Genomic DNA, 20333 nt, shown 5'->3' on the forward strand with positions numbered 1-20333 from the left:
CCCGGAGGGAACCCACGCATTCACGGGGAGAACATGCAAACTCCACACAGAAAGATCCCGAGCCTGGATTTGAACCCTGGACTGCAGGAACTTCGTATTGTGAGGCGCACTAACCCCTCTGCCACCGTGAAGCCCCTAAAATAAATAAAATAAATAAATAAAAAATGTAATTAATTGTATTTATTTATTTATTTATTTTTATTTTATTTTATTTGTGGTGGCCGTAATTCTTTGTGGCGGGCCGCCACAAATAAATGAATGTGTGGGAAACCGTATATATATATATATATATATATATATATATATATATATATATATATATATATATATATATATATATATATATATATATATATATATATATATATATGTATATATATATATATATATATATATATATATATATATATATATATATATATATATATATATAATGTGTATATTAGGGGTGTAAAGGTACACAAACATTTGGGTTCGGTACGTACCTCGGTTTAGAGGTCACTGTTCGGTTCATTTTCGGTAGAGTAAGAAAACAACAAAATATTACATTTTTGGTTATTTACCAAACTTGTAAACAATGGCTTTATCCTTTTAACATTGGGAACACTATAATAATTCTGCCAACGTTAATCAACGTTAAACTGCCTCACGTTGTTGCTCAGATTAAATAAAATGACAAAACTTTTCTTTCTTTTATATCTAAAAAGTGCAACATTAAACAGTTTCAATTCAACTCATCATGCTTAATTTATTACAGCATTTGGGAAGCCTTTAGTTGATTTTTTATTATGAAAATGATATATTTTTATCAACATGTGATAGCAGGGACCCTGGCATTTAACACTAGGCTGCTACATTACTAATGATTAATGTAACTCTAGGTGAAAAAATAGTACAATAGCAATAGGAGAGACTATTCATTCCTGAACACCATGGAGTTCATTTAGGCTTAATGATTCACTTACATTATTATATCACTAGCATACACACACAAAATGAGCTAACACACACACCGCAAAATGAGCTAACGTTACGCTAAAAGTTAATTAGCCTTCACCTCAATCCAAGACTGCGAGGGAGCTGAGCTGAAGTTTGTTTCTAGAACGTCAAATGGGAGGTGTTTATTATAATTTGGGGAGAGTCCGCTGCTCACCTGCTAAACACCTATCTGCTTGACGCTGAAGCGCTGACAACATGCACTATGAATACGCACTGCTGATTGTTTTTTACAGCTTTGAATACGCGCTGCTGATTGGCTGTTACCGTTATGGTTGTAACCGATCAGATGGTCATGTGGGTGGGACAATGCAGGGTGCTATGTAGGAGACGGAGGCAGAACGGAGCGGAGCAGCTTGTTAAGACTTTAACTTATTGCTTTATATGTTCGTGTGGAAACTCGTTCGGTACACCTCCAAACCGAATCGTTACCCCGTGTACCGAAACGGTTCAATACAAATACATGTACCGTTACACCCCTAATATATATATATATATATATGTATATGTATGTATGTATGTATGTTTGTATGTTAGTACATCTCTGCAGCACCAACGTTGTCCCACCCACACAATCATCTGACTGGTTACACACAGAGCGGCAACAGCCAATCAGCAGTGTGTATTCAGAGCGGTGACAGCCAATCAGCAGTAAGTATTCAAAACTAATGGAGTCAGTGCTCATGGCAGAGGCAGGCAGAGAGGAGAGACGGTGCAGGTTAGCAGGAAGGTGTTTAGCAGGTGAGCATAATGCAGCGGACTCTCCCCAAATTATAATAAACACCTCCCAGTCAACTACTAGTAACATCACCATGAACCCGTTGACGTTCTAGAAATATAAGCAGCAGATCAGCTCGCTCGCAGTCTTTTGAGGTGAAGGCTAATCAACTTTTAGCATAACGTTAGCTCATTTTGCGGTGTGTGCGTGTGTGTTTGTTACGGACAGCAAAGCCCTGTCTGTCTGAGAAAAAGACGAGCATTATTGACTTACACTTAACAACTAAGTTATTTCACTTTACCTTTTTTTGTGTTAAAGCAGCAAAAAAGGACATAATGTTAAATAAAGATTTTCTGTCTCTGATAGTTGATATAATAATGTAAGTGCATCATAAAGCCTACATGAACCCCATGGTGTTCAGGGATGAATAGTCTTCTCCTATTGCTATTGTCCTTTTTTTTTCATTTCTAGTTACATTAATCGTTAGTAATGTAGCAGCCTAGTTTTGAATGGCAGGGTCCCTGCTATCACATGTTGATAAAAATATAACTTTTCCATAATAAAAATCAACTACAGGGTTCACAAATGCCGTAATAAATTAAGCATGATGAGTTGAACATATGTCAACATGTGGCATAACAATGACATACTTAGTGGATCAGGTAAATATGACTGTTTTTTTTTGTTCACTTTATGGAAAAAAATATCAAGATGTATATTGCCATTCAGCAAATGGAGCAGAAAACGCAACCAAAGTAGTTAGGCTTATTCATGCGACGAAGCCGGCCTACTTCACCACAGTCTGTAGTCTATTGCCCCCCAGGCTGTGGTGGCAGCAACGAGGTGGAGACGTGATGGCGACAGGCCGAGTTACACCGATCCTTACACCCACCCGCCCCCTTCCCCGGTCTGTCAGCCGGAGAGACACCACCTTAACTAACACATTTTCTGAGAGAAACTCTGATTTGGGTCTCGGCTTCGCGACGAGGGCAGTGGATCAGAGCGAGGATGCAGACTTTCTGGCCTGGCACACAGTGGTAACTGGTTTGCAGTTTTTGGATGTTCCCTGTCATGGCAGTAGTTCCACATTATTCTGTGACATTTTTGCTGGTCCACCTTGTCCCAATGGTTCTGCTGCTCGGCGCCGGCAGTTGCTGGTGGCCTCGCATGCTCGCTCTCACTTCTGCGTGAAGGCATGTGTGGCTGGTTAGCACATGATTTGTCCGGTCATACGGAATGACGTCGGGAAATATTAAAGTGCTTCTGATTCTGATTCTATAAGAACGTCTTCTGTTTTGTTTGATCAGCTGTTTTACTGCCATGTGCGGTCACCGTTTGGAAACAATTAAGGTATGTAAATGAACATTGACAGAATCTTTCCGTGTAAATATCTCATTCCACAAGGTGTGTGTATATATTTATATATATATATATATATATATATATGTATATGTGTATATATGTGTGTATATGTATATATGTGTGTATATGTGTATATATGTGTATATGTGTGTATATGTGTATATATGTGTATATGTGTGTATACATATATATATATATATGTGTGTGTATATATATATGTGTATGTGTGTATATATATATATATATATACACACACAGTGGGGCAAACAAGTATTTAGTCAGCCACCGATTGTGCAAGTTCTCCCACTTAAAATGATGACACAGGTCTGTAATTTTCATCATAGGTACACTTCAACTGTGAGAGACAGAATTTGAAAAAAAAATCAGGAATTCATATTGTAGGAATTTTAAAGAATTTATTTGTAAATTATGGTGGAACGTAAGTATTTGGTCAACCATTCAAAGCTCTCACTGATGGAAGGAGGTTTTGGCTCAGAATCTCACGATACATGGCCCCATTCATTCTTTCCTTAACACGGATCAATCGTCCTGTCCCCTTAGCAGAAAAACAGCCCCAAAGCATGATGTTTCCACCCCCATGCTTCACAGTAGGTGAGGTGTTCTTGGGATGCAACTCAGTATTCTTCTTCCTCCAAACACGACGAGTTGAGTTTATACCAAAATGGATACATGGATGATACAGCAGAGGATTGGGAGAATGTCATGTGGTCAGATGAAACCAAAATAGAATTTTTTGGTGAAAACTCAACTTGTTTTGTTTGGAGGAAGAAGAATACTGAGTTGCATCCCAAGAACACCATACCTATTGTGAAGCATGGGGGTGGAAACATCATGCTTTGGGGCTGTTTTTCTGCTAAGGAGACAGGACGATTGATCCGTGTTAAGGAAAGAATGAATGGGGCCATGTATCGTGAGATTTTGAGCCAAAACCTCCTTGCATCAGTGAGAGCTTTGAATGGTTGACCAAATACTTATTTTCCACCATAATTTACAAATAAGTTCTTTAAAATTCCTACAATGTGAATTCCTGTTTTTTTTTTCTTTCACATTCCGTCTCTCACAGTTGAAGTGTACCTATGATGAAAATTACAGACCTCTGTCCTCATTTTAAGTGGGAGAACTTGCACAATCGGTGGCTGACTAAATACTTTTTTGCCCCACTATATATATATATATATATATATATATATATATATATATATATGTATATATATATATATGTATATATATATATATATATATATATATAAATATATATATATATATACATATATATATATATATATATATATATATTACACAACCCGCCCACCTCAACTTCCTCATGCTCTCTCAAGGAGAGCATTTCCCAAATTCCAAGCTGCTGTATTTGAGGGATATTTAAAAAAAACAAAATGCACTTTTTGACATTTATAATAAATATGGCATTTTTTTCCATAACTTGAGTTGATTTATTTTGGAAAACCTTGTTTAATGCATCCAGCGGGGCATCACAACAAAATTAGTTATGATAATGTGTTAATTCCGCGACTGTATATATCGGAATCGGTAATTAAGAGTTAGACAATATTATGGGCCACCTCGCAAAATGGAGACCCGATGGTGTAACTTATGCTGAGACAAAGATGGCTATGCTGATAGCTGGAGGCAACATCCCGTTCTCATTTGCGCATGTCTATAACAAATCCGTGAAGGTTATGTTCCCGGATTCGGAGATCGCTCGCCAATACGAAAATGGCAGAACAAAGGTTACTCAAATAGTGAAAGGTAAGTGTGTTGTTTTTTTTAGTAACCAGCGAGCAGATGATAATGTGTTAATTCCGCGACTGTATATATCGGAATCGGTAATTAAGAGTTAGACAATATCGGGTATCGGCAAAAAAGCCATTATTGGCCGTCTTCAGTTTTAATAAACACATCTCAATAATAATAATAAACAAATCGTTAAATGAATAATTAAAACTGTAACTTGTCATATTTGGATGCGGCTCTCGGTTTGAATCCTTATTCGAGCGTTTCCTTTTTAAACAAACCCATTCAGCCAAAAGCAAAATTGGCAGAGGTGCAAACGCAGAGCGACGTCTTCTAATGGAGTTTCATGTGTCAGCTGTATCCATGGTTACTAGGCGTGCACTCACAGCCGTCGTAGATGTCGGTGGGGATGTGCACCGCCGTGTGACCGTGGTCCGTCAGCCGCTTAAAGGACGGGTCCTCCGTGAAGTCCAGGTGGATTCGGTATTTCCGCCCCTCCGTCTCGTTGGCGTCCAGCTTGGGAGGGAAGAAACAAGAACTATAAAGCTGGCTGAAAAGCATGTGGAATAATGATGCTTTTAAAGCTGACTTAGTAAACCACTTAATGACATTCTGCATTATGTAACGGCCTATTTGGGCGTTTTTGCATCAATGGCGGCTGCATGGGGCGCGACCATATATGGAGAAAGACACAATAAGATGTGGACGCCTGCATGCAGGATGGAGACGAGAGGTGAGGAGAAGAAAGGAGGAGGGGGTGTGTGAACACTTGCTTCCCAATAAAGCAACAGCGCAGGCTGCTCATCTATCTCTTCTGTCAATTAGAGGAAAAACCTGGCAGAAACCTTCACCTGCAAAAAAAAAAAAGCGAGGGGGAGGAGGGAGGAAATAAAATCGGCGGCACAACAAGGAGGAGAAGGGGAGGGAGAAAGCCTCGGAGGAGAGGCTTGGGCGAAAGATGTAGCATTAAGGCAACCAAGCGAAACATAAGAGTCGGAAAGATGGAGGATGTGGAAGCGAGGACGTGACACATCTGCTTGACTGACAGCCGAAGTCATATGGACACAAGTACTGGTGCACACCTCGTCATCGACTCAATCCAAAGCCCCAAATCTCAATTGTGCATTTGATAAAACAGTCGTGGCTAGAAATGGGAATCTTAAAAGCCTACTGAAATGATATTTTCTAATTTAAACGGGGATAGCAGGTCCATTCTGTGTCATACTTGGTCATTTCGTGAAATTGCCATATTTTTGCTGAAAGGATTTAACAGAGAACATCGACGATAAAGTTCGCAACTTTTGGTCGCTAATAAAAAAGCCTTGCCTTTACCGGAAGTAGCAGACGATGTACGCTTGACGTCACGGGTTTTAGGGCTCATCACATTGTTTATAATCATAGCCACCAGCAGCTAGAGCGATTCGGACCAAGAAAGCGACAATTTCCCCATTAATTTAAGCGAGGATGAAAGATTCGTGGATGAGGAAAGTTAGAGTGAGGCACTAAAAAAAAAAGAAATAAAAAGCGAGGGCTCTGGGCGGTGGCAGTGGTAGCGTTTCAGATGTAATTAGACACATTTACTAGTTTAATTCTGGAAAATCCCTTATCTGCTTATTGTTTTAATAGTGTTTTAGTGAGATTCTAAAGTCATACCTGAAAGTCGGATGGCTGCGGTGAACGCCAGTGTCTCAAAGAGAAGCCCATGGAGGAGCCAAGATCACAGATGCCTTTTTGACAGCTACAGGAGCAGGTCCTATAATCCACTGAAGTCTCCGGTAAGAGCTGTTTTAATATCAAAATTTTCCCATCCCAAAACTTGCTGGTTGACGTAGAGAAACATGTTCGCTTGACCGCTCTGTGTTAAAGCTTCACAACAAAGAAACACCGGTTGTGTCTCGGTGCTAAAGGCAGCTGCAATCCACCGCTTTCCAGCAACAGCATTCTTATTTATATTCTCCATTATTAATTGAACAAATTGCAAAAGATTCAGCAAAACAGATGTTCAAAATACTGTGTAATTATTATTCTCAAACACTTTAAGAACAACGTTTCTCAAAGTGCAATTGCAAAAAAATTAAGGATTTCAACATCTACGGTCCATATCATCATCAAAAGGTTCAGAGAATCTGGAGAAATCCCTCCAAGTAAGTGGCATGGCCGGAAACCAACATTGAATGACCGTGACCTTCGATCCCTCAGACGGCACTGTATCAAAAACAGACTTCAATATATAAAGGATATCACCACATGGGCTCAGAAACACTTCAGAAAACCAATGTCACTAAATACAGTTCGTTGCTACATCTGTAAGTGCAAGTTAAAGCTCTACTATTCAAAGTGAAAGCCATTTATCAACAGCATCCAGAAAAGCCGCTGGCTTCTCTGGAACCGAGATGGACTGATGCAAAGTGGAAATGTGTTTTGTGGTCTGAAGAGTCCACATTTCAAATTGTTTTTGGAAATATTCGACATTGTGTCATCCAGACCAGAGGAAGCGAACCATCCAGATTGTTATCGACGCAAAGTTCAAAAGCCAGCATCTGTGATGGTATGGGGGTGCATTAGTGCCAAAGGCATGGGTAACTTACACATCTGTGAAGGCACAGGAGGTACATACAGGTTTTGGAACAATATATGCTGTAATCTAAGCGCTGTCTTTTTCATGGACGCCCCTGCTTATTTCAGCAAAACAATGCCAAGCCACATTCAGCACGTGTTACAACAGCGTGGCTTCGTAAAATAAGAGTGCCGGTACTTTCCTGGCCCGCCTGCAGTCAGTTTTTAGCAGAAATTCGACAGCGGAGACCCTGGACTGTTGAACGACTGAAGCTCTACATAAAACAAGAATGGGAAAGAATTCCACTTTCAAAGCTTCAACAATTAGTTTCCTCAGTTCCCAAACGTTTATTGAGTGTTGTTAAAAGAAAAGGTGATGTAACACAGTGGTGAACATGCCCTTTCCCAACTACTTTGGCACATGTTGCAGCCATGACATTTAAGTTGATTATTATTCGCCAAAAAAAAGATAGTTTATGAGTTTGAACATCAAATATCTTGTCTTTGTAGTGCGTTCAATTGAATATGGGTTGAAAAGGATTTCCAAATCATTGTATTCCGTTTATATTTACATCCATCCATCCATCCATTTTCTACCGCTTATTCCCTTTTGGGGTCGCGGGGGGCGCTGGCGCCTATCTCAGCTACAATCGGGCGGAAGGCGGGGTACACCCTGGACAAGTCGCCCTTACATCTAACACAATTTCCCAACTCATATGGAAACTGATTTTTTAGACACATTTGTGTCACAATCATTATTTTTTTCATGCTTGAAGTAAGAAATTACTAATTTTGAAAAAAAGTAGTTTTATACTTTTAAAAAAAGTATAAAACTACTTGATATTCTAGTTTCAAGCATGTTTTACTCAATATAGGACATCACATCTCAGCAACAAGCTGTAATATCTTACTGAGATCATTTAGGACCAAAACCCTTAAAACAAATAAAAGACTAACATAAAATCTGCTTAATGAGAAGAATGATCTTATCAGACAGAAAATAAGCAAATATCACCCTTATTTACAGATATTCAATCTTACTCAGATTTCAGTTTTTGCAGTGTGAACACCGTAAAATTGCAAATCACAACTGTTTCCTGTGTCCCAGTACTTTTGTCCATACGGTGGAGGCAGAAGGGAAACAAATAAGCACTTACGTTGTCCTTTGAGTTGTAGTACGCAATGTCATCATCCTGCAAACAAGCACATAACCAAACAGAAACATAACTATAATGTGACAGGGAAAAGCGTTATATTCCGACTTATACGCCATTCGTTATTTTAATGCTACAAGGTGACAATGAGAGGGTTACCACACGGGACCCCTAATGCGTCATAACCTGCAACATTTACTGACGGAGCCGCAATCACTGCAAACGGCACACTTTGAAGCAGCTGTAATAAACCGCTTGAGATGATGAAATAGATCCAAATAGATGACTTGTTTGTCCTTTTATCTCTTGAGGCAAAATGTGTGTGCAGTAGAATAAGCCATGCAAACCAAACTGTCATATTTGTAACCCTTGGGTGGTGTTCGGGTCCGTGGGACCCGTTTTCACTATTAAAAGAAAAATGATACAATTCACAAATTTTTCAAACTGAGACTCACTGACTTTGGCTCATTTTATGTAAATAACATATATCAGAATACATATTTAATGACCACACACACCATACACCCCCCATACACATTTGTATTACATATAAGATGTGATAGACGTGTGGAAATTGATGTTCTGTGAACCACACACACAGCAGGCCTGGACAGGAGGAGGACAGAGTGTAGGTACACAGAACATCAGAAGGTCAAATGTGCGAAAAAATGAGAGCAGACAGTGTTTACAAACAACGTTGCAACCTTGTGTGTTAACCTCAAGTGCAAGAACGCAAAAGGAGAATCCCATTGCGTTTTGTGGCTTTCAATGGCTCACAATCAAACACGTTTGTGTTAAAATACTGAACACATGTTTATTGGGACAAAGTAAATGTGCGAGAGGCTTCACGGTGGCAGAGGGGTTAGTGCGTCTGCCTCACAATACAAAGGTCCTGCAGTCCTGGGTTCAATCCCAGGATTCGGGATCTTTCTGTGTGGAGTTTGCATGTTCTCCCCGTGAATGCGTAGGTTCCCTCCGGGTACTCCGGCTTCCTCGTACTTCCAAAGACATGCACCTGGGGATAGGTTGATTGGCAACACTAAATTGGTCCTAGTGTGTGAATGTGAGTGTGAATGTTGTCTGTCTATCTGTGTTGGCCCTGCGATAAGGTAGCGACTTGTCCAGGGTGTACCCCGCCTTCCGCCAGATTGTAGCTGAGATAGGCGGCAGCGCTCCCCCGCGACCCCAAAAAGGGAATAAGCGGTAGAAAATGGATGGATGGAATTGTGCGAGAAAATGAGAGCAGACAGTGTTGACAAACAATGTTGCAACCTTGGGTGGGAACCGCAGGTGCAGAAACACAAAAGAAGAATCCCATTGCATTTTGCTGCTTTCAATGCCTCACAATCAAACACTTTAATGTTAAAATACTGAACAGATGTTTATTGGGAGAAGGTAAATGTGCGAGAAAATGAGAGCAGACAGTGTTGACGAACAATGTTGCAACCTTGTGTGGGAACCGCAGGTGCAGAAGCACACAAGAAGAATCCCATTGCATTTTGCTGCTTTCAATGCCTCACAATCAAACACTTATATGTTAAAATACTGAACAGATGTTTCTTGGGACAAGGTAAATGTGCGAGAAAATGAGAGCGGACAGTGTTGACGAACAATGTTGCCACCCTGTGTGGGAACCGGTGTAGAAACACAAAAGAAAAATCCCTGTGGGATGCAGAAACTGGCAGAGAAATTTTCCTAAATTTACCTCTTCCCAATAAACATCTGTTCAGTATTTTAACACACAAGTGTTTGATTGTGAGGCATTAAAAGCCACAAAATGCAACGGGTCAATCAGACTCACATAACGCTGGCCGAATAACAACAATATGAACGTTGCACGGAAAATTTCTCTGCCAGTTTTTGCATCCCATAGGGATTCTTCTTTGGTGTTTCTACACCTGTTTCTACACCGGTTCCCACACAAGGTTGCAACATTGTTTGTCAACACTGTCTGCTCTCATTTTCTCGCACATTTACCTTATCGTAACGAACATCTGTTCAGTATTTTAACATGAAAGTGTTTGATTGTGAGGCATTAAAAGCCACACAATGCAACGGGTCCATCAGACCCACAAACGCTGGCTGAGTATCTATAACATGAACGTTTCACGGAAAATTGCTCTGCCAGTTTCTGCATCCCACAGGGATTCTTCTTTGGTGTTTCTACACCGGTTCCCACACAAGGTTGCAACATTGTTTGTCAACACTGTGCTCTCATTTTCTCGCACATTTACCCTATCCCAATAAACATCTGTTCAGTATTTTAACATAAGTGTTTGTGAGGCATTAAAAGCCACAAAATGCAACAAGTCCATCAGACCCACAAATGCTGGCCAAGTAACAACAATATGAACGTTGCAGGGAAATTTTTTCTGCCAGTTTCTGTATCCCACAGGGATTCTTTTTTTTGTGTTTCTACACCTGCGGTTCCCACACAAGGTTGCAGCGTTGTTCGTCAACACTGTCTGCTCTCATTTTCTCGCACATTTATCCTATCCCAATAAACATCTGTTCAGTATTTTAACATGAAAGTTTTTGATCGTTAGGCATTAAAAGCCACACATTTCTACGGGTACATCAGACCCACAATTGTGGCTAACAACAATATGAACATTACGCAAGGGTTAAGGACCATAGGCCGCCTCGGATTATAAAGCGCACTGCCGATTAGCGGGTCTATTTAGGTAAATTTTCATACAAAAGGTGCATTAAAGGGTCAAAATAAATACAATGATTTTTTTTTTCTTCATTTAACACATTCCATTGTGGTCTACATAACATGTAATGATGGTATTTTGGACAAAATGTTGCATTGATTATGTTTTACCGACCATCTTCAAGTTTCTTTCTGACCGTCTCTTCAGGACGTGCCTCCACTTCGACAGCATTTCTTCCCCGTCGTCTTTGTTGTACCGGTAGTTTCTTGCGCTTCCATAGCAAGGATGTAACGATAAACGGTATAACGATAAAACGCGGTAAAATTCCAGACTGTTAGCAATAGTCATCAACGTCCCACTGGGTTGTGAGTTTTTCCTTGCCTTTATGTGGGCGCTGAACCGCGGATACCGTTGTGGCTTGTGCAGCCCTTTGAGACACTTGTGATTTAAGGCTATATAAATAAACATTGATTGATTGATTTATAATACCGTTGAAATAGGTAAACCGTTACCATGAATAATTCGCTAACCGCAATTGAACAGGCGTCTTCCTGCAGTCCACACGTAGCTATTATCTGTTTCTGCCATCTACTGTTCACACTTATTATGATGCCATACACTAACAAAATTTGCTTCGAGGTTGGTATGCACAACCAAGTACATGAGGCGCACTGTCAAGTTTTGAGGAAAATTAAAGGAGCAATATGTCATAATTTCATGTGAAGTCCCCATTAAATGGCCCTGATATGTCAAAGGGCTTTAATAAACCATGTTCTTTTCCAATACTTCTATAACTGATAACCGTAGTTCAGCCGGGATATGCTCATTTCAAAATGAGACTTACAGCCCCGACATATTGTTGTTTTTTATTTCGATGCCCCCCGACCTCCACCGTTGTGACCAATTAGAAAATCTGTGAGTGTGCCACATCCAGGTTGCTAGTTACGCACCCCCAACTTCGTCTGGCTACTGCCACTGGTAAAGTTACTAAACATGTCAGACCTTCGTCAACTTAAAAGCTACCATTCTCAACTTGTTCATGACAAAGCCAGGAAAAAAACGAGAATTTGTATCGGGATGGCTTTTGAAATATCGAGAGAATTGAAGGCGGAGAAGATTTTTTTCATCTGACGCCAAACTTGCTAATTTCCTCTTTGATAGGTAAGTCAGGCATTTACCTTTTCTTATTACTTGTAATAAACGGAAATGGACATTTGGTATGTAAACTATATTGTCAAATACATTGTATGTTATTGTCTAACAAAGCTGGTATGTTCCTGCAACAAATGCTTAGCATATATGCCGTTAGCTTGTATGTCGACGTGACATCCAACTGACAGGGAAAACTATACTTTTGACAAATACTACCTATGTGGATATAGGTAGTGTCAGTGTCTATTTCTTTCTCAATATGCTGATACGCTACGGAAATGGGTTCGGACATTAGCACGGCTGCCATCATGGCAATGTGAAAGGTATGGCGACAGCCAAATCACATGGTACATGTAGTCCATAATATGCAAACGCCAATGAGGAATTATTTTATCAAGTCATATAGCAATCTAAAACTTTTATAACTGTAGCCTATACCTACAGGCATCCATCCATTTTCTACTGCTTGTCCCTTTCGGGGTCGCGGGGTGTGCTAAAGCCAATCTCAGCTGCATTCGGGCTGAAGGCGGGGTACACCCTGGACAAGTCGCCACCTCATCACAGGGCCAACACAGGAGGGAACCCACGTGGTCACGAGCATACCTTTAGTAAAATGTGAAGTCGTTGCCAATCAACCTGTCCCCAGGTACATGTCTTTGGAGGTGGGAGGAAGCCGGAGTACCCGGGGGGAACCCACGCAGTCCCGGGCATACCTTTAGTAAAATGTGTCCAAGTTTTGGGCGTACATTAGGCTGCTAAGCATGCTCTACTTATTTTCACCAGTACAACCATTGATTGCGTTGGTTGTTGTTGGTTTTAGTGTTTGTTTTCCTATAATACTGACAATAACCGTATAATTGCCATTTGTTGCGATATTGTATACAGCTTCTTCCGGAAAATAGCCTCATTTCTGTGTAAAATGTGTCTGTTAGAGATACGTTATTGACAAAACGCTTGTCTATTCAGCTTTTATGGACCCAGCACCTCAAACTCTAGTAAGAGGTAGGGGAAGTTCCTTGGAGTAGCCCAGTCCATCGAGCTAGAGTCATAGACTCATTTATGTGTAAAATGTGTTGGTTAGTGATTTGTTATTGACAAAACGCTTGTCTATTCAGCTATTATGGACCCAGCACCTCAAACTCTAGTAAGAAGTAGGGGAAGTTGGAAGTTCCTTGGAGTAGCACAGTCCATCAAGCTGGATTCATAGCCTCATTACTGTTTAAAATGTGTTGGTTAGTGATTTGTTATTGACAAAACGCTTGTCTATTCAGTACAGTATAGTCCCAGAACCTCAACCCCTAGTAAGAGGCAGTGGAAGTTGGAAGTTCTTTGGAGTAGCCCAGTCCATTGAGCTGGTTTCATAGCCTCATTACTGTTTAAAATGTGTTGGTTAGTAATTTGTTATTGACAAAACGCTTGTCTATTCAGCTAGTATATCCCAGGACCTCAACCCCTAGTAAGAGGCAGTGGGCGTTGGAAGTTCCTTGGAGTAGCCCAGTCCATTGAGCTGGATTAATAGCCTAATTTATTTTTAAAATGTGTTGATTAGTGATTTGTTATTGACAAAACGCTTCTCTATTCAGCTATTATGGACCCAGCACCTCAAACTCTAGTAAGAGGTAGTGGAAGTTTTAAGTTCCTTGGAGTAGCCCAGTCCATCAAGCTGGATTTATAGCCTCATTTCTGTGCAAAATGTGTTTGTTCGTGATTTGTTATTGACAAAACACTTGTCTATTCAGCTGGTATAGTCCCAGAACCTCAACCCCTAGTAAGAGGCAGTGGACGTTGGAAGTACCTTGGAGTAGCCCAGTCCATCCAGCTGGATTCATAGCTTCATGTTTGTGTAAAATGTGTTGATTAGTGATTAGTTATTGACAAAACGCTTGTCTATTCAGGTAAAATCTCAGAACCTCAACCCCCTAGTAAGAGGCAGTGGATGTTTGAAGTTCCTCAAAGTAGCCCAGTCCATCCAGCTGGATTAATAGCCTCATGTCTGTGTAAAATGTGTCTGTTAGAGATTTGTAATTGACAAAACACTTGCTTATTCAGCTATTATGGTCCCAGCACCTCAAATTCTGGTAAGAGGTAGGGGACGTTTGATGTTCCTTGGAGTAGCCCAGTCCATCGAGCTGGGTTCATAGCCTCATTTCTGCTTAAAATGTGTTTGTTAGAGATTTGTAATTGACAAACTCCTTTTTTATTCAGCTAGTATAGTCCGAGAACCTCAACCCCTACTAAGAGGCAGTGGAAGTTGAAAGTTCGTTGGAGTAGCCCAGTCCATCGAGCTGGATTCATAGCCTCATTACTGTTTAAAATGTGTTGAATTGTGATTTGTTATTGACAAAACGCTGGTCTATTCAGCTGTTATAATCCCAGAACCTCAACCCCTAATAAGAGGCAGTGGACATTGGAAGTTCTTTGGAGTAGCAAAGTCCATCGAGCTGGATTCATAGCCTCATTACTGTTCAAAATGTGTTGAATTGTGATTTGTTATTGACAAAACGCTGGTATATTCAGTTATTATGGACCCAGCACCTCAAACTCTACTAAGAGGTAAGGGAAGTTTGAAGTTCCTTGGTGTAGCCCAGTCCATCCAGCTGGATTCATAGCCTCATTTCTGCTTAAAATGTGTTGGTTAGAGATTTGTTATTGACAAAATGCTTTTCTATTCAGCTAGTATAGTCCCAGAACCTCAACCCCTACTAAGAGGCAGTGGAAGTTGAAAGTTCGTTCAAGTAGCCCAGTCCATCGAGCTGGATTCATAGCCTTATTTTTGTGTAAAATGTGTTGTTTTTTGATTTGTTATTGACAAAACGCTTGTCTATTCAGCTATTGTGGTCCCAGCCCCTCAAACCCTAGGAAAAGGTAGGGAAAGTTTGAAGTTCATTGGAGTAGACCAGTCCATCCACCTGGATTGGGCTGCGTACCTGGCAACCTCAGTCAGGGAGAAGGGTTAGGGGACTCCAGAATTATAAGTGTGCCTTAGAGTTTGAAAAAAAAAAAAAAGGTACATTACACTACATTTCTGCTCTTCCTTACCTCAAACTCGTCTTTCCACTGATGCTTCATCTGGAAGTTCTCTGCAGCTGTAGCCAGTTTCTGGGGGAAATTGAGGATGACAGGGATTTAGAGCGGGGAAACAGGGCACGGTCGCCGGCCGGTGTAATTATGGGAAATGTGCACAAAAAGTCGGCGTGTTAGCAGCAGGCCAGACACAGATATATTATTACCATGCCTGGCTGGCAGAGCTCAAACTGCCAGGCTATCAAGGTCTTACAGCGTCGTGAGGCAAAAGGCCACGTCGCACAGCATAATAATGTCAGAGTGAAAAGGTTTTACAAAGTGTGTGTGCGGGCTCTGCAGAATATGAAATGGCACCTCACTGAATAAAGTCAAAGGCAAGGGAATAACGGACTAAGGGCTTGTCAGTCAAAGAGGATCCTGTCCGATAAAACGTGGGCGTAACAGCAAGTTAGTTAATGTCACCTCCAGAAAAGTAGGCCTTGGCCTTCGCATGGATGCACATTCGTCTTTTGCTGAGTGCCAAAGCAAATTAAAGAAATCAAGTGTGTAAAAACCAGGGAAGCAATTCCCGCGAAACCGTTTGGAGCGTCGGCCAAGAAATAGCACATTTAATTCAGGTGCAGGTCAGGACAAAAGTGACGTACTGTAGGAAAGGGATTCATGTGGCCACATTCATCGCCGTTTACCAGACACATGAAACGTGACGAATTTGGGGGTTGGGAGTGTTGAATATGTTCGAATGTTTTTTGTGTCAGTTGCTGTGTAAAGTGGCGCTTTCCATCATTTTCAACGGGACGGTATAGCTCGGTTGGTAAAGTGGCCTTGCCAGCAACTTGAGGGTTCCAGGTTCGATCCCCGCTTCTGCCATCCTTGTCACTGCCGTTGTGTCCTTGGGCAAGACGCTTTATCCAACTGCTCCCAGTGACACCCACACTGGTTTAAATGTAACTTAGATATTGGGTTTCACTATGAAAAAGCACTTTGAGTCACGAGAGAAAAGCGCTATATAAATATAACTCACTTCACTTCAACAGATTGCATTACAAAACGATTAACCCCCAACTAGGGTTGTACGGTATACCGGTTTTAGTATAGTACCGCGCTACTTATGAATCCTATTTGGTACTATACCCCTACACGTCGTGTAGGTGGCTAACTCAGCGGCCTAGTGGTTAGGTTGTCTGCTTAGATGGGTAGGTTGTGAGTTCAAACCCCCGGCCGAGTCATACCAAAGACTATAAAAAAGGGAGCCATTACCTCCCTGCTTGGCACTCCGCATCAAGGGTTGGAATTGGGGGTTGAATCACCAAAAAGGATTCCCGGGCGGGGCCTTCACTGCTGCTCACTGCTCCCCTCACCTCCCAGGGGATGAACTAGGGGATGGGTCAAATGCAGAGGACACATTTCACCACACCTAGTGTGTGTGTGACAATCATTGGTACTTTAACTTTAACTTGAAATGTATGTACGCAGTCCATCCATCCATCCATCCATCCATTTACTACCGCTTGTCCCGTTGGAGGTTGCGGGGGGTGCTGGTGTCTATCTCAGCTGCATTCTAGCGGAAGGCGGTGTAAACCCTGGACAAGTCGCCACCTCATCAGAGGGCCAACACAGTCTTGTAACAAATTCAATGTCACAAATCCTTGTCCCATCCATCTATCCATGTTCTACCGCTTATTCCCTTCGGGGTCGAATACCTCAGCTGCAATTGGGCGGAAGGCGGCGTAAACCCTGGACAAGTCGCCACCTCATCACAGGGCCAACACAGTCTTGTCACAAATCCTTGTCCCATCCATCCATCCATGTTCTACCGCTTATTCCCTTCGGGGTCGAATACCTCAGCTGCAATTGGGCGGAAGGCGGAGTACACCCTGGACAAGTCGCCAACAGATAAATCAAGTACAATCAAGTATCAGCCCTGTAGGACGCATTACGGCTAAACATGCTTACCCTCACACCGCACCCATGATAATGGATGAGTAAACACTTGTCCATATTTGACCAAGTTAAGACTGTCTTTATGTCTAATCAGTAACCACTTAAGTGACCATTTTAACTTTGAATGCTCTAGTTGCATGGGAATGAAGCGCATACTTAATCAACAGCCATACAGGTCACACTGAGGGTGGCCGTATGAACAACGCCAACACTGTCATAAACATGTGCCATATAGTAAAACCACACTAAACAATGACAAACACAATTTTGCACCGCAACCCAACAAACACTACAGAAAAAAATCCCAGAATTCCTTGCAGCACCAACTCTTCCAGGACTCTACAATATAAACAATTGCCATTGGCGGATCTACACCTAACACCTACTGTGATGATACCAAGTACTGGATTGTATCAAGTCGATACTACTATGATTACATCAATATTTTTAAGCATCACACATTTTTTTTTTTAATTTATATTATGTTTATAAACTCAGAAAATATGTCCCTGGACACATGATGACTTTGAATATGACCAGTGTATGATCCTACTTGGTATCGGATTGATATCCAAATTTGTGGTATCATCCAAAACTAATGTAAAGTATCCAAAACAGAAGAATAAGTGATTATTAGATTTTAACAGAAATGTAGCTAAAACATGTTGAAACAGAAAATAAGCAGGTATTAACAGTAAATGAACAAGTAGATTATTAATTATTGTTTACAGTTTGTCCTAGACAGAGGTAGGTAGTAACGCGCTACAATTACTCGGTTACATCTACTTGAGTAACTTCTGGGATGAATTGTACTTCTAAGAGTAGTTTTAATGCAACATACTTTTACTTTTACTTGAGTATATTTATAGAGAGGAAACACTACTTTTACTCCGCTCCATTTATCTACATTCAGCTCGCTACTCGCTACTGAGTTTTATCGATCTGTTAATGCACGCTTCGTTTTGGTTTGTCAGACAGACCTTCAAAGTAGGATCTATCACATGCCTGCGTTTCACCAATCAAACGCGGTCACTGGTGGCGTTTGACTCCGTTTCACCAATCAAATGCAGTCACTGGTGACGTTTGACTCTGTTACACCACTCAAACAGAGCCTGGCGGTCACATGATTAACTGCACACTTTTTTTTATAAACCTTTATTTATAAATTTCAACATTTACAAACCGTTAAATAATAATCAAAGTAAGTACAAAAACAATATAAAAAACGTACAAATGCACGCTTTGTTTTGGTTTGTCAGACAGACCTTCAAAATAGGATCTATCACTTGCCTCCGTTTCACCAATCAAACACAGTCACTGGTGGCGTTTGACTCCGTTTCACCAATCAAATGCAGTCACTGGTGACGTTTGACTCCGTTTCACCAATCAAACAGAGCCTGGCGGTCACATGATTAACTGCACACTTTTTTAAATTTTTATTATAAACCTTTATTTATAAATTTCAACAATTACAAAGAGTTGAAAATAAAGTAAGTACAAAAACAGTACAAAACAATATAAAAACTGTACAAAACAGCGCCCGGGGGGTGTAAATTCAAAGTAACTAAAATAGAATGCAAAAAATATATATAGAATAAACAAAGTGCAAAGCCATAGGCTCACTCAATCTCAGTATATAACTTAAATTTGGAACTCAGCATCATCGTTTTCACAGCTTTATGTTTGTTAGAGGTAGAGTTTTTTAATGTAGCGTTCTAAATCTTTTTGAAAGGCACAAAAAACAGGTCGGGTATTGAGAAACTTACACTTATGAATATAAAACTTAGCCAATAGTATTATGAGGTTGCAAAGGTCAAATTAATTTTAAAAAATTTTTTCAATACAGTGTAAAACCAAACATATATTATTTAATATATATTATTGTTTTAGTTGCTTAAGAGATATTCCTGGCTCTGAATTTTTTCATTGCTATTTTTATGTTTTTGTGCATTACTTGCTGTCACCATTAAACAAACAGGTTACTCATCAGTTACTCAGTACTTGAGTAGTTCTTCACAACATACTTTTTACTCAAGTAAATATTTGGGTGACTACTCCTTACTTTTACTTGAGTAATACATCTCTAAAGTAACCGTACTCTTACTTGAGTACAATTTCTGGCTACTCCACCCACCTCTGGGAGTCTGTTACTGCAGACGAATTAGGAGACTTTGTCTCATTACTTACTACTAAAAGACAAGTTGTCTAGTATGTTCACTATTTTATTTAAAGGGGAACATTATCATCAGACCTATGTAAGCGTCAAAATATACCTTGATGTTGCAGAAAAAGACCATCTTTTTTTTAAACGATTTCCGAACTCTAAATAGGTGAATTTTGGCGAATTAAACGCCTTTCTATTATTCGCTCTTAGAGCAATGATGTCACAACGTGACGTCACCTAGGTAGTCAGTCCGCCATTTTCTCAAACATATTACAAACATCGAGTCTAATCAGCTCTGTTATTTTCCATTTTTTCGACTGTTTTCCGTACCTTGGAGACATCATGCCTCGTCGGTGTGTAGTCGGAGGGTGTAACAACACGATCAGGGACGGATTCAAGATGACTTACGTGAAGTGTGTGTCGATTAGCACGGCATGCTAATCGATGCTAACATGCTATTTAGGCTAGCTATATGTACATTTGTAGCTATATTTGCATCCAGCCTTTCCCTCCACCCACATTTAATGCCAAACAAACACTTACCAATCGACGGATTTAAGTTGCTTCAGTGTCACAAGATGCGAAAGTCCCAATCGTTTTGTCTGAACATTTTACCGGCGATGCTAAGGCAGACATGGCACAGATATGTATGGCTATCCTGCAGATGCATTTCCAACGATAGTCAACAAAATCACAAAGGTGAGTTTTGTTGATGTTATTGTGCTAATCAGACATATTTGGTCGCATCATGACTGCCAGCTAATCGATGCTAACATGCTATTTAGGCTAGCTGTATGTACATTTGTAGCTAAAATTGCATCCAGCCTTTCTCTCCA

General features: G+C 40.5%; 1 protein-coding gene across 2 annotated transcripts in view; it reads right to left on the reverse strand.

Annotated features, from left to right (window-relative positions):
- LOC133562944 (voltage-dependent calcium channel subunit alpha-2/delta-1) overlaps window positions 1–20333 on the reverse strand; it is a 311591-nt gene that overhangs the window by 195517 nt on the left and 95741 nt on the right. For both annotated transcript variants that reach the window (XM_061916789.1, XM_061916788.1), the window contains exons 4-6: window positions 15408–15467; window positions 8563–8598; window positions 5236–5365 (exon numbers count right to left, since the gene is read on the reverse strand). In XM_061916789.1, the coding sequence (XP_061772773.1) occupies window positions 5236–5365; window positions 8563–8598; window positions 15408–15467 (226 nt within the window). The remainder of the gene's footprint in view (window positions 1–5235; window positions 5366–8562; window positions 8599–15407; window positions 15468–20333) is intronic.

The sequence above is a fragment of the Nerophis ophidion genome, linkage group LG12 (genome assembly GCF_033978795.1).
Source record: "Nerophis ophidion isolate RoL-2023_Sa linkage group LG12, RoL_Noph_v1.0, whole genome shotgun sequence".
Classification (NCBI taxonomy): Eukaryota; Metazoa; Chordata; class Actinopteri; order Syngnathiformes; family Syngnathidae; genus Nerophis; species Nerophis ophidion.